The sequence below is a fragment of the Seriola dumerili genome, unplaced genomic scaffold (assembly GCF_002260705.1).
Source record: "Seriola dumerili isolate Sdu_G_001 unplaced genomic scaffold, Sdu_1.0 BDQW01000149.1, whole genome shotgun sequence".
NCBI classification, from domain to species: Eukaryota; Metazoa; Chordata; class Actinopteri; order Carangiformes; family Carangidae; genus Seriola; species Seriola dumerili.
The window spans coordinates 4,694,041-4,708,708 of NW_019174404.1; the positions used below are offsets into that span (position 1 = coordinate 4,694,041).

Consider the following 14,668-nt stretch of genomic DNA (forward strand, 5'->3'; position numbering starts at 1 on the left):
CTTCCCACATATATTTATTTTAGCTGTCAACCGCAATTAAGACCAGGATCACAGGAAAACTGCAGCCTAACCGCAGCTCTTGGTGAAAATACAGTAGGCAATTCGAGATCATTTCAGTCTGTTTATTTTCATGTGTAAGCAAATGGACTTTGCACGATTTCACAACTATGAAAAATAAGGCAGCTAATCAAGAGAGCACTGCAAGCTTTCTTCACATTTGTGGCTCACAATTACATTGGCTACAAATTCAAGCAACAATTCATCAAGCATACAGGTTAAACAAGGGTGGCCCCTATTAGGTGGGGCCTTCACTTCCCCAATCACCCTCTACTATTTAGGCAAAGATACACCAGATACACTTTGTAGTCTTTTACATAAAGAAAAAAGGAGACTCAAGTGTTTCTTTTGGTAAATAATTGATTAAACAAAACAAAATAAAGAAAAATAAAGATTTAAAAGATTCCCAACAACAGTTTACTGTATATCAAACCTAGACGTTTTAGCTGTGCTATTTGGGTAGGCCAGTGTGAGCCAAGAGAAACTGCATGATTCAGGCAACAGTAGGAAAAAGCCAGCAAACAAGGAAAGATCAGTGAAAGAGCTTCACAGATTCTCCATTGCATTTATGTAACAGACGTTCTTTGGAAATTAATGTTTTGTCTTTATGGTCTCACACATGCTTACTAAAGTAATTCTTACTCAAAAATATAAAGAAACAAAGTGAGAAATAAATTTATAACCAAGGCATATCAATTCCCCCCACCTCTCCCAATTGCCCCCTGGCCAGTCTGGGGTACTTGGTGCCACCTTGAACTAAGGCCGGTCCTACAGTACAGGTCTATCAACACATATCAGGGGCTTGTCTGAACTGGACCTCCCAGTGGGAGATAGGCAGCAGAGGATGGTCTCTGTCTGTGAGAGGGAGAGAAGCTCTGAGATCCTGATGCCAGAGTGGTGGAGGATGACGATGATGTGACAGATGCTGCTTGCGGTGCCTGATACCTAGAGACCATAAAAAAAATTTAAAAAAAACAGACTTAGTTATTATTAAAGATCCAATATGTTTGATTTGTTATGGTACCATATCTCAAAATGACCTAATGTATCTACAGGATTTCACCACGTGCTGAGACTTTCCCAGCTGCTCTCTCACCAGGATTGGGATTTCCTGACCCGTGATGAGGAAGTGGGCCTCTCTCTAGTTGGAACATTCACCAGAAGATCCCGCATCAGCCGTGGAGAGAAAGCCCTCTCCAGGTGAGTTCCATTAAGGTTCAAGGTGAACATGGTTGGTGGAGACATATCTAACTCCAACAGCATGATATTCTCAGCCTGTAAGAAGAGATGACAGTAAAGTTGCAGTTTTAATAACACAACTTCATATACAAAGGCATTTCTTGTCTTGTGGGATGCCTCCCTGTTTTCTGCTATGCTCCGACTTGCTGTGTTAACTTTTGCTCCCATCTGTTTGCTGTAAAGGCAAATTCGATATTTACTCAACCAGTTTCAATCAAAACTCTTTCATCTGTTCCAGTGCATAATCAGCTCCCTTTTCCTTAAAACATCTATTATGAAACATCTTCAGCAACACACTGCAAAGAAAACTCAATCTGAATTTTTTAAACTCAGAGCAACACAGTGTGGACCAAAGCATGGGTACATCATCGTTATTATCGTCACAAACAATGCTGTTAAAATGCAGATGATCCTACATTCACTTACAATTATATTATTACTGTATATGAACCAATATAGTACAGGTAACTACTGTCAACCCCCCCCCCCCTTTTATTTATTGGAATAGACTTCATCCTTTTCTATTATTTGTGCTGCCTTTTATTTGAGAGTTTACAGTATCTGCTTTGTGACATTACATTGATTATTCACTAACAAAAGATGCAACAGTTTAAACTGTGAAATGTTTCCATGGCTACAACCATCCTCACATCCTCCAGCTAAGAAGGCGTCTTTGAACATGGAAATGAGACTAATATTTCACATCTCTTGCTGTACTTTTCCCAACTGTCCTCGTGAATGCCCGAGCACTGACCTGGTATCTAGATGGGGCCCCAGTTGCCGTGGCAACCGCCATCTGTGCATATTGGCTGATTGGCCTCTTGTATCCCACAGCCGAGAGAGGCCTTCTCTTGACCTGAGTGGGTGCACTGAGATAAAGACATGGGAAAGGAAGGGTTTGGATTCAGTTAAATACACTTAAGGCTTTGCTTAGCGGTTCGGACACAAGTTTCTGTAACCCCAAAGGCCCTATATATGGTCAACGGATCAGCTCCCACCAGAAAAAAGTCACTCCTATTATCTTCCCTATGCCATGTTTAACTCAGCTTTCCAACTGTTTCAGTAAAACAAATAAATAACCAGGGAGGCCAGGCAGCCTGAAAGAAGATATGTGTTTCTTGGAAAAGCAAAATACATAAATTATCCATATCATGTAAGCTTACAGTCTGTTAATGTGAGTCTCATAAATTCTGACTTTGCCATCCCCTGGTGGCAGCATCTTACTACAACGCAAAAAACTTTTATTTTTTAAAACAATCTGAAAGATGCTTTAATCACATAAATTGTTGTATCATCTATCTGTGATTTTATTGAAGGTCTTCCAGTGAGCTTTATCTACTGACTTCCTACATTTCACAGTTGACTGACAGCCCTTACAGCAGGAATGTGCAGGTGCATTCAGGTGTGATACATGGAGGTCAAAAGAACTATAATAGAGTTAATGTTTTTCCAGTTGTAAAGGAGGAATATATGCACCCTTGGCTTAACACCTGATAAAATGTACCTTACAGCTGCATTGCATTGTGGTCTTTTTAGATGGCTGCATCTGTCACTGATTTACAATTGGTTTTGAGGATTTTTTTTCTCTGTCTTTAATGTACCACTTGCAGTATCTTATGTCAGCTATGTGAGATGGATTCACTGACCTCTCTGATGGAAGGACCGGCTGGAGTCTCCACTGATCCTCCTCACTGTCAAAGTGCAGCCTGTTCATAATCTTGTTCTTTTCCTCGGGAGGTATAAAATTCTCAATTAAGAGATATCTGCAATACGCAATACAAGTATGTGTCATCTGAGGTCAGCCGCAGTATTTCATTCATACCACAAGAAAAGTATTGAGAGAAAATTGAATTTCTGCAGAATTATACATGTTAATAATCACAATTAAACGTAAACAAATTCAGTAATAGCAAGAGATTTTTTGAACAATGCCACCTCACAGCCCATTGAACAAATTAGATGTTTGTGCCTGACTAGTTACACTTTACATTTTACAGATCCCTCCCGGCTTCATGCCACCACCCCACCCTGATGAGGCAAGAACCTCTCACATACTCAGCGTTATGTAGTTATGCCTCTTGAATTCTTGAAAAATATTTCAGTGTAGAGCAGACATAGTTTAAAAAGTTTAATATTTTAATGTTAATATACCTCTCGACTGTACCACAATGTCATTTATTGCATATAGATAGATAGATAGATAGATAGATAGATAGATAGATACTTTATTTATCTCCTAGGGGAAATTCATGAATTATTATAATCTTGGATAAAAGCAAACAGGCTTCACTTATTTGCATGAAAGGTGTTGTTAGTCAAATAAAGAATCATTATAGCAAGTGTTGGGTGTACCTTACTTGGATTCCTGGCAGTCTTTAAAATATATGAACTAAAATCTGCATGTGATGAACCTACACCACGATGTGGGCATGAATATGTGCAACATGTTCGTGCATTATTATGTTGAAATAGGAAAACCACACAAAAATGCAAAAGACGTGACATTATGTACCTGTGTGTATTTACCGATGTGGGCAGTGAACTTACTTGTACTTTAGCTCTCTGGTGAGCTCATTCTGTGTCTGTTCAAGCTCCTGTCTGGTCATGACGTGTTCATCGATGACATCTTTTATCTCCCCCTTCACCAACTGGAGTTTGGTATACAACTGTACACAGCAGGGACATATTATTTACTAGTGTCATTTTAAGAAGTAGGGGACAAATGTTTGCATGAGAATCACACCAGTCAGAGTGTGGAGCTGTAACAGAAACTGACAAGGCATTCATGGAAACAATTTAAAGTTAATTGACACAAGTGGAAAAAATGTTCACTACCAACTGGAAATGAGAAATGAAATTATTCGTAAACACCAGAGAAAAAGAGGTCTGTCCAGAGAGACATGGACTCACAAGTTCCGCCTCTCCTGGTGACGTCTCTCTAAAAAAAGATCCTTGTTTCCAAATAAGATTAACTAATTAAATAATGATTTAATCCTTAAAACACATCAGTGGCTGAGCTTTTGTGATGATGACTTCGGAGCACATGGGTGCGTGTGAGTCATCTTACCCTCTTCAGCTTCTTTGTCTTTAGTTCCACCTCCTGCTGCAGGGAGGAGAAGGTTTCTTTCATTTCTAAGGCCTCCTCGTCCTGCAGCATCATCTGCTGCTGGATCTCTCGCTCTCGTCTGATCTGCAAATCACAGACAAATGTGTAGCTCAATTCAATTTTAATATAAGGAGTACGCCCTTAAAAATCCAGCTAGGTTCCAAACATCTTTGTGTGTAAGTTCAGACTAGCCACAATTATACTTGTTTAAACTTGAGCTGAAAAGTAACACTAAATGTGCTTTATATCATTTAATTTTGGGAAAGAATGACTTAAATCATTATTGTTTTGATTAACTGCAAATTACCTGTTCTGCAATCTCTTGCCTCTTCAGCTCCAGCATTTTCTGTTGTTCATTGGTGTGATCAATTATAGTCTTTCCTCCGACTAACAGCTTGCTCTCCATCGTCTGTGAACAAAGAAACACAATAAATTATTTATGCAAATTTTTTATTGTTCCACCAGAGTCACATTTATCAGCCACTGTGCTGTTTAATAACAAGGCACAGTACCTTATATTTCTCTATGATCTTCTCCAAAGCATCCTGATCCCACTGCATGTCCTCCACACTTTTCCTGTGTTCGTTCAGGGGCTTTAACTTCTCGCTGCTTCCCTGGCAGGTCAGACTCTTGGGGATGCCTCCCTCTTTCATGTACTGTTTCAAATCTGATTCCTCCTGCACAGCCTTCCAATCCTCCACATCCTTCTCCTTAAGGAGCTCCTCTTCCATCCCAGCCATACTTTTACTCAGTCTTCTACTATTCCTCCTCCTCCTCCTCTCCTTTGCAAGCATCCCTTGCTCCTCCAGCTGGGCTTTCAAGCGTGCGATCTCCTGCTGAAACTCTCTCAGCAGGGCATCTTTGGGGTCCTCATTAATCCGAGGTTTGTTCTTTATGTTCTTGGCCCTGCTGGCGTACCTGAGTGTGGCCAGGGATTCACTGAAATTCTTCTGCGAAGGCCCCACTGTTGCTATCATGACAGTCTTTGCATTGCCACCCAGCGAGTCCTGGAGCAAGCGGGTCAGTTTGGAGTCTCTGTACGGGATGTGGGTGCTCTTGCCATCCGCCAGAGCTGAAATGACATTCCCCAGCGCTGAGAGAGACAGGTTGATTTTGGTTGCCTCCTTCATTCTCTTCCCTTTTGCTCCTGTCTTGCTCTGGCGCTCGCTGCCAGCCAGGTCAACCATGTTCAGCTTCCCAACCCGGATGTGGTCCTCGCCATCTGGCCCTACCTCACTGCACTCCACGGTTATGACAAAAATTGCATGAGACCGAGAGCTGTGTTCGTTCATGTTGGTGAACCCCACAGACCTGGACTGGTTGCCTATGTTCATCACATGTTCGATCTCAGTGGCATTCTTTGTCACCACTGACGACAAGTCTTTCACATACACCCCAAAGTCCGGATTCTCTTTCAGCTCCAGTTTTTTGTTGTTATCTTTGCACAGCAGATCTCTCACTTCCTCCTGGTAGATCTCAAGGTACGATGACCTCACCAGGTATTTCTGGTTCTGAGTTCTGGAGATCTGTGTGAAAATGTGCTGAAATGAATTTGGTATAACCCCTCTCTTGTCTGGGTCGTTTGACACCCCTTGCATGGTGAATGTTTTACCTGTCCCCGTTTGTCCGTAGGCAAATATAGTCCCGTTGAAGCCATGCAGCACGGACTCCACCAGAGGTCTGACCGCATCATCATAAATGTCGCTTTGTTTTGATTCCCAGCCATACACAGAGTCAAACGTGAACACTTTCATCGGCTCATCAGGTGGTGCCTTCGGGTTCCTGATGGTGATCCGCCCCAGTTTGTCATCAATATCCAAAATGTTTTCACACTGAGCTGTCTCCTCTTTCCTGTTGAACGGCCGGCAGCGGACCACCACCCTGACCGCCTCGCAATGTTTGCTTTTAGACATTTTTGGTCAAAAATGAGAGAAAAAGCATAACTGTCCTCACCATATTAAAAAGGCCACCGTCATCATCATCATCATCATCATCTTCGGGCGGTGGCTACAATTTAGCGCCTTTCCTTCTCTGTACAGGTGCAGCAGAGAGCGACATACACACCTCATGTGAGCCACTCTGAGCCGCTTAGATCATCCACGCGAACCGGCGTCTCCTCCGCCCCGAGCATCTTCCAGAAAAGGATGCGATGTCACAGGATGTTAAATAGGGATGCTGCTGGAGAAAAACACCCAGCCAGCCCGGCCCAGCCCACACAGCCTCCCCGCGGTACACACCCTGCTCTGCGGACAATGGAAACCAGACATGTGACCTGCGCGACGAATTGGATTTGAGCAAATCTTCTCCTGGTCCTCAGCGATGGTCTAATAATGTAATCTTTGATAAATTACCTCAACATCTAACCAGCACTTGAACGCACCAAGAGAGGGGGGGAAAAAAGTATCAGAAAACCAAATTTGATTCAATAACAAAACATTTATTCAAGCTTCACATTTACATCACCGTTCAAACCAGGCCAGAAAATCTTTTAATGTACAAAAAAGTAATGACACTTGCTGAAGAATATTGGTAGACATTCATCAGTACTGACAAATTATTTGCCAGTTGGAAAATATTTTAATTCCTTTGTCTCTGCAGTGTCTTTAAATGCAATGCATGAATAATTAGGCGTCTTATGCTCCTTAATCTATACACCATCATGTAAATCAATAATGTTAAAGTACAATAAAAAAAACATGTTTCTGCAGATAATGTACTCTGTTACCAGTTTATTAGGTACACCCAGCTAAAACTAATGCACTGTTTTAGAGAGGCTGTTGATTCAACTGTACAGTCACTTTGGAGGCTATATAAGAGAAGCACCTCTATGTTATTGCTATACAACACCACACTCTGCGTCATGCAAAATGATCATACAGTAGAAACAGTTTCAACAAACGCTGAATGTTATAAAGACAGATTGCAGGATACTAGTTTTAGCTAGGTGTACCTAATAAACTGGAAACTGAGCGTATCTCCAGTATGTTTGCCTCCACTCATGTGGCAGGCTTTATTATGAGCTACTGGCACGCGCGGTGAGTCGGTCACTTGTGAAATTTCTTGCTGGAATCCTTTGCATGATCCAGCAGGAGTTGGCATGGAGTGAAGTGATTTCCGTAGACAGCTTCATACGCCCTCATCTTCTCCACCAGTTTGTCGGCACCAAAGGTGTCAACAAAACGGAAAGGTCCTGGAAGCAGTAAGATATGAGATTAGATTAGACAGAACACGCTATGAAACATGAAACATAGAACAAAAGGAGAGCCCTTGGGGAGGTAATGCTCTTTCCACTGACAAGAGTATAGAGACACTGAGCATAAGCTGCTCAGATGACCATGACTAAGGTTGAAATCTGACCTCCGAGGAAGGGAGGGAATCCCAGCCCAAACACTGCCCCAATGTCTCCTTCCAAGGGGTTGTTCAAAATACCCTCCTGCAAACACATCACGGCCTCGTTGACGAACCGGGAAACAAGTCTGTACTGCACATCGGAGTCCGACGAGCTGGAAAAACATTCACAAGTAAGAACAGAGTATTTCAATGGTTAAACAATTAAAAATTTAACAAAATATAATCAAAAGCTCAATAGGTGGTGTTTTGTCACCTCCACTTCTTATGAGTAACAAATGGAGAAAGATTTAAGGTTAACAGCATGTGCTTTTAGACTTCCTCTAATAATAGTAGTTTTGTATAAGACAAGGTTAATAGTGCAACTTAAACTGCTGCGTTGTTAGTTCTGCAATTGTCCAGTGTCATCTTACACAGCAGGATTTGGTGTTATCCTGAACTTCTCAAGGATGTCTCCGATGTCTGGGTTGACTTCTTTGACTTTGAGTCCTGGCTGGTAGATGTAGCAACCCTTTCCTGATTTCCGGCCTTAAGGGGAGGGGGGAGCAAGGATTAAATACAATACATGCTCACATTAATTAATGGATGAAATACTTCATCCAACCTTAAGTGTGACACAATCCTTCAATGTGATCACCCATACCCTTAAATCCCATGTCCACCATGGTCTTCAGAACCTCCACATTTCCACCACCGAAGCGAGAGCCAAAAGCTTTGCCGAGGTCCTCTGCCACATGGGCGGCTACGTCAATACCGACTTCATCAGCCAGTGTGGCTGCACCCACGGGGAACCCGAAGCTTGTGGTGAGTGCATCCAACTTCTTGGGGTCAACCCCTTCCTGTAAATGCACCATGGGTAGATTAATACATTAGGTATACTGTATGTACAACAGCTATCCTAAAGGTATGTATATGCTTTGTTCAACTGAGCATACGTATGTACAGTGTACATAAATACTCATTCACCGCTACTTTTTGTACTGCAATACTACCAACCTGAAGTACTCGTACAGCTTCAGCCAACATTGGAGCCAAACACCTTGTTGTATAGAATCCAGGTCCATCCTGCAAAGACATTTGTGTCAAATGTTGTTGCAGTGAAATATTGGTACAATTAACATGCATCAACACATGACTCATGGTGGTCATTAATTTAAGCTGTGATCAGTATTTTTGCTGAATCACCCTCAGCCACTTATAACTTCATTGTTAGTTATTTGTTGTCTCTTCTATGTTTCACTGTGAATATTTAATAAGGGATTTAAAAGTCTTACAAGGTCACTTTACAGGGAACAAAAAAAAAAAAAGACACTGACCCCAACAACTATGATGACTTTGCCCTGCTTCAGCCCGACTGCCACAGCAGAGGCTGTAGTGTCCTTTGACGTCTTATCAGTGGTTATAATCTCAAGCAGCTGCATCTTGTCGACTGGAGAGAAGTAGTGCATTCCAATGACCTGAGGATACAGAGAAAATATTCAGCAACACGGTGCCTTTTCATTTAGAAGCAATCTGGGATTTTTAAATTACAAGGCTCCTAAGTACAAACCTTGTCTGGTCTCTTGCTGGCAGCAGCGATGTCCTTGATGGGCAGAGCAGACGTGTTGCTGGCAAATATGCAGTGAGGGGAGACCACCTGCAGGCAGATGTTTGTTAGCTCAAAGTCACAGCTAAACTATGAAACTATTGTGGGTACATTCTCTTTGTAATTAAGGCCTAAGCCTCTTCAGTCACACTTACAGCCTCCACCTCCTTCAGGACAGCATGCTTGATGTTAATGTCTTCAAACACAGCTTCAATAACCATGTCGGCCTTTTCAAAGCCGCCGTAATCCAGCTGGCCGGTCAGGTTGGACAGTATGGAGTCTCTCTGAAATGACGTGATGCTCTTCTTTTTTGTCTTGTCGTTGAGCCTTGTTAGGAATAAAATTCAAATGTTTCATCAGCGTACAAACATGCGTACACATTTATGGTTCCAACATGTTTATGCTGCAAAATTTACAACTACAGCTATCATATTTTACCTACTGTCGTTAGACCTGTAACCGCATTTAGAGACCGGTTTTTAAAGTCAGGATGGCCCCATTTTATCGAAGCAAGCACAACAACACATGCAAAGCAGCAGGTCTTGGCCGCATGGACTGCGTAGGCATCTCCAAGCACACCTGCTATTTTGGTTCATGTAGGTGCAGCAGCACAAAGTGCCAAAGGGCTGCAGGAGGTGAAATATCGAAGGATGAGATGATTGAGGCAGGTGCTGTGGGTTTTTATTCAACTTGTACAATGATGAGAGAAATAAATAATAATAAAAAGGTTGAAGTCCTCTATATGACTGAATAAATAGAATGCTATTTTTTCCAGGTTTCTATTGTTTCACATCATACTGTAAAATGTGACACATCATTTGCACCATAACGGGGTTCACAGGAATAAAACATGAAATGCTGCTTTTGCCTAAAAAGGAAGTTGGAAAGGAGGCAAACACAATTAATGAGCTGCTGTTATCTGATGTCTCCCACTTAAACTAGAGAACACTGAGTCATAGTGGACCAGTCTGATTTTGTTAGTACTGTATGAGATTACTTTGCAGCAGTCTGGTGTCATTTGCATATGATGAATGAACCAAAAGGTTCATATAAGTTCAATAGGGTCCTTAATCTGTTGTAAGTAACATTCTTAATGACCAGAACAACTAATATTTAAGTGTGTGATGCGATAAATCACTGTCAGAGAACCCACCCCTTATAAACCTGCTGCTCTCCTCTGGCCAGTCCAGGAATAGTGGTGTCCTTCAGGATTGTGTGCACACCTTTGTCCACAGTAACCTGGGCGATACCTGCTCCCATCAGACCTGCTCCCAAGATGGCAAGAGTCCTGATGGTAAACAACAAAGACAGACAATTTATCTACCACCTAAAAAAGGGTATAGAACATATTAAACAATATGAAGATTGATCCTTAAACTTCATTTAGACCAAAGCAAAGGTGCAAGGTACTGTTTGACATAAGCGTAGACGTGTCAACATGAGTACCAGACCTGGATTTGTATCTCTGACAACTAAGTATTTAACTATGACCAAACGAACTGGCCTGAAATGTCAAGTTTAAGTTGAACATGTGTTAACTGTCCCAAATCACAGACGAGCTCTGTATGTGAAAGTGGCTTACTTCACTTCTCTTGCAGGAGTTCCAAAGCGGTTCTTCTTGCACGCAACTTGACCGTGGTAGAGACCAATCAGGGCCCCTGATTCTGAGGTTCTCGCCAACTGACCGAAATTCTGAGACAAACATTGAAATTGGTGATGTTCACTTACACGGGGCACTACTGTAAATACCAAATTTACAAACGATACAGGGTGACAAACCTTACCTGAGACTCAGATAAGTATCCAGCAACAGGGCCTTGTTCTACTCCAGTCTTCACACACTGAGAGAAAACGGTAACAAATGACGTTTAAATTTAAAGTCATGTGAAATATGAGAGAAAAGAAAAGCGACAGGAAGTGTACTACAGGATTTCCCAAACAAGTTATTCTCCTTTTACTACAAATTTTAAGTCAAGCTCATTTCTTAAATTTCTCCCAGAGGCATCCAAATGTTCAAATATGAAGTTATTGCTTAGAAGGAGCTTTTACTTACATCAATGATTTTCAGGGGTGCAGGATAAAGTCCTTTGCTCTGCTTCATAACTTTACCATGGACAGTTTTGTAAATTTGATTCCGGACAAATCCAAAGCTCATAATGTAGTCTTGAATTTCTATGGAGAAAGAACATCAACTCCTTAATGTACCATTATTATTAATCACGAAACTAATTCAAATGACTACAAAAGAGTCAAATAATCAATAAATGCAGAACCAACTTACTCTGCATCCTGCCCTTCTCTTTGCGGAGAGGGATCTTCTTGTTGACGATTCCTCTGGCACATTCGATGGCAACTTCCTCGAGGTAGTCTATCGTTCTTTCCTCTGGACTTTTCAGGCCAGGTCCTAGAAAACAAGAAGAAATAACACAATCATTTTGATCCTAAATACCAACTCATGCACAGTACAAACTGACCAAAGTGCACAGATTACAACATGCACAGGTGGTAATACTTAAAAACTACCAATTTAAAGCAGTTCAGTGCTTAGTTAAGACTAACTTTTTACCTAGAGGGTCTACAAGTTGGTCGATGAGCCCCATCTTCTTGGCTTTATCTGCTCTGATATTTCTTCCCGTTAGCATCATGTCAAAGGCACTGGGTATCCCAACCTAAAGGTAATAAAAGAAAATTTGTAAACTGATCTCCTATCAAAATTAAGACAGTGTTGTGTTGTGTATAGTCCATAAAAAAGTGTGTGATGAAAAAAGTAAAAAATTTGATTTTCTTTCCAAATTTTGAACAGAGGTTATATTGTAGTTAGTCACAATCCTTTGCTTCGAAGGACAGAGTTGTTGAAAACTGGACACGATGGGCAGGGGGGGATAATCTGTTTGCAGTGTCTTAAAGATGCTTGTAAACATTTTAAACCAATTATGTGCATTAACCAGATTATTTGGCATTACAGCCATTTGAGGTGTTATTCTCATGTAACTAACCATAATATGACTACTATAGGATGCTTTCACACACCATACTCTACATCATCATAAATACTGTATGGTTTTTGTACTTGATTAAAAAGCAAGTAATTAAAACAGTGAGGCAAAGTAATGGAACTTTGAGGAAAAGCAATCTCCTGGGAGGCGCGCACACACTCATCAATATATTTTTGCAGGGTCTGGGGTAAAAATGTTGCAAAAAAAAAAACAATGTGCAAATATTCTTCGAATTGAGGGAGTATAGGAATAGAATTTCAGTACTAACCATTTTGGGGAGTCTCTGAGTACCACCAGCTCCAGGTAAAAGACCCAGCATTACTTCAGGAGTACCGAGAACTGTTTTCTTGCTCTTTGTTGCAATTCTGTACTGGCAGGCAATGGCAAACTGAAATGCAAAACAAACGATAAGATAGCACATTATCATCACTCAAATATTTCCAGTGGAGTCAAAATACAGTTGGTTGCCGAAATGTTTACCTCTAGGCCTCCTCCTAAGCAAGAGCCATTGATGGCAGCAACAACAGGCTTTGGAGATTTTTCAATCAGCTCAAACATCTTCTGCCCTTCCTGAGAAAGTTTGGTGACCTCCTCTGCACTGTTGCAGGCCTGGATCATACTGTAACAGATGGAGAGTGTATTAAAAGACATCCAGAAAATCCAAGACATGACAAACCTCTATGGCATGTCATTCAGAGACTATGAAAGAGATTAATGGCACACATTTCAAAACAGGCAGTGAGTTTAAGGATGTTTCTCTTACTTAATATCAGCTCCTGCAATGAAGCATCCTGGCTTTGAGGAGATGAGGACAGCACTTTGAACAGCATTGTTTCCCCACACTTCATCCATTACTTCTGCCATCTCCTTTTGCATTTGGATTGAAAGGGTGTTAACCTGAAGGGAAGACATCACCATTAGGTTCACATTTGAACCCTGAAGTGAAAATTGTCAGATTTCATTTTCAATGAGCTCCCACCTTGGAGCTAGGATCATTGATCCGTACAACAGCAACATCGCCCTTGACTTCATAGTTCACATGTGTACGGGCTAAAAATAAAGAGAAGATAATGTGCAGTGAGAAAATAATTGTGTCAGGGTGACTTATTTTTAACATATACTATATAAAGAGTAGTCATTATTGGACAGGGTGACCTTTTTTTAAACATATACTGTATAAATTTATGGTGATTTTTGGATTACCTTGCATGGCAGGAGCTACTGAGAACGTGCGAAAATTATTGCCTGTAAAAAGGAAAATGAGAATCAATACAATTACAGTCAATATCTTAACATGTTTAGTAATTCAAGAGCATTATATTAAACCTTAAACACTATATACAAACAAAAAAAATGTCCTCATACAACATAAATACGACATGTAAATGAGACGTGCACATAATATTGCCTTGACCTCAGACGGTCTCGGCCATACTGAGTAATCCAGTGGAAAACGACCCTTCACCTAGATTCTCCGCCTACCACAGAGACACACTGTGGCCATCACAATGGCGAATGAATGGCACGAGTCTTCAAACCCTTATCTGAACTGTCATAACCCTGTCTAAACTGCCCTGACAGGTACAACGTACAGACAAAAGCACAAGCAAAAAGTGTGGTTTAAAACTTTTATTTCCAGAGTCACCCCTCCCTCCCTTAACTTACGTGACTCCGTAGCAGCCAGCTAGCTAGCATAGATAGCAAGTTTGCCCAGAAGTTTCAAACAAGATGTACAATAAAAAGTACAACTGTCAATGACTATTTCAAACAAACTTTCACTGAGATATACGTTTGCTGAAAAAACAAAACGACCGTGTTTTATGGTGCACTGTCACAAATGTCTGCATAACATACTTCGGAGCTAACAGCTACTCTAACAAGCTAATCACCCCTCTACGACACTTGGCATACGCCGTACTTTCCGTATCGCCCCACGCGCTGCTTTTCTTTATACTTTAAAACCAAACCACATGCAATTTCTACCTATGAAGAGAGCATATCTCCTTGATGTCAATCTGGAAAGAACACCAAGGGCTCGAACACCAGCCATCTTGGGAGCGGAGGTCAGTCAGCTGCGGTCTGAAGTGAAGCTAACTAGCTTGGTGTCTGTGTGCTATCATTGGTAAGAAAGCAAGATTGGTGACTGTGCGCTACTTCCTGAAAACCGGTTCAATCGGACCAGACACTGATTGGTGTTCATTAAAAAACCCGAATTCCATTGGCTAACGCGGAGAAACTCGCAGCTCATTGGACGCTCAAGCACCACGAAATGCTTCTTAGCCCGCCCACTTCCTTAACCTGCAATGAAATGTAAACTCTTTTTTGTTTGACTGTGCC

General features: G+C 41.3%; 2 protein-coding genes across 2 annotated transcripts; both read right to left on the minus strand.

Moving 5' to 3' along the window:
- Window positions 1–134: 134 nt before the first annotated feature.
- Window positions 135–6,602, minus strand: LOC111225352 (kinesin-like protein KIF3B). The gene is made up of 8 exons (XM_022750166.1): window positions 4,915–6,602; window positions 4,710–4,811; window positions 4,364–4,486; window positions 3,844–3,962; window positions 2,943–3,059; window positions 2,051–2,165; window positions 1,154–1,332; window positions 135–1,002 (listed from the first exon to the last, which is right to left on the minus strand). Exons 1-8 carry the CDS (start codon window positions 6,313–6,315, stop codon window positions 852–854), a joined length of 2,307 nt encoding a protein of 768 aa, XP_022605887.1. The 5' UTR covers window positions 6,316–6,602; the 3' UTR covers window positions 135–851.
- A 216-nt stretch (window positions 6,603–6,818) lies between these two features.
- Window positions 6,819–14,456, minus strand: hadha (hydroxyacyl-CoA dehydrogenase trifunctional multienzyme complex subunit alpha). The gene is made up of 20 exons (XM_022750731.1): window positions 14,315–14,456; window positions 13,535–13,576; window positions 13,311–13,381; window positions 13,095–13,228; window positions 12,812–12,950; window positions 12,600–12,719; window positions 11,902–12,004; window positions 11,617–11,739; window positions 11,389–11,507; window positions 11,120–11,176; window positions 10,918–11,027; window positions 10,489–10,623; window positions 9,491–9,662; window positions 9,300–9,386; window positions 9,067–9,207; window positions 8,747–8,815; window positions 8,394–8,589; window positions 8,164–8,278; window positions 7,760–7,905; window positions 6,819–7,592 (listed from the first exon to the last, which is right to left on the minus strand). The coding sequence occupies exons 1-20, from the start codon at window positions 14,379–14,381 to the stop codon at window positions 7,447–7,449; spliced, it is 2,292 nt and encodes a 763-aa protein (XP_022606452.1). The 5' UTR covers window positions 14,382–14,456; the 3' UTR covers window positions 6,819–7,446.
- Window positions 14,457–14,668: the final 212 nt, after the last annotated feature.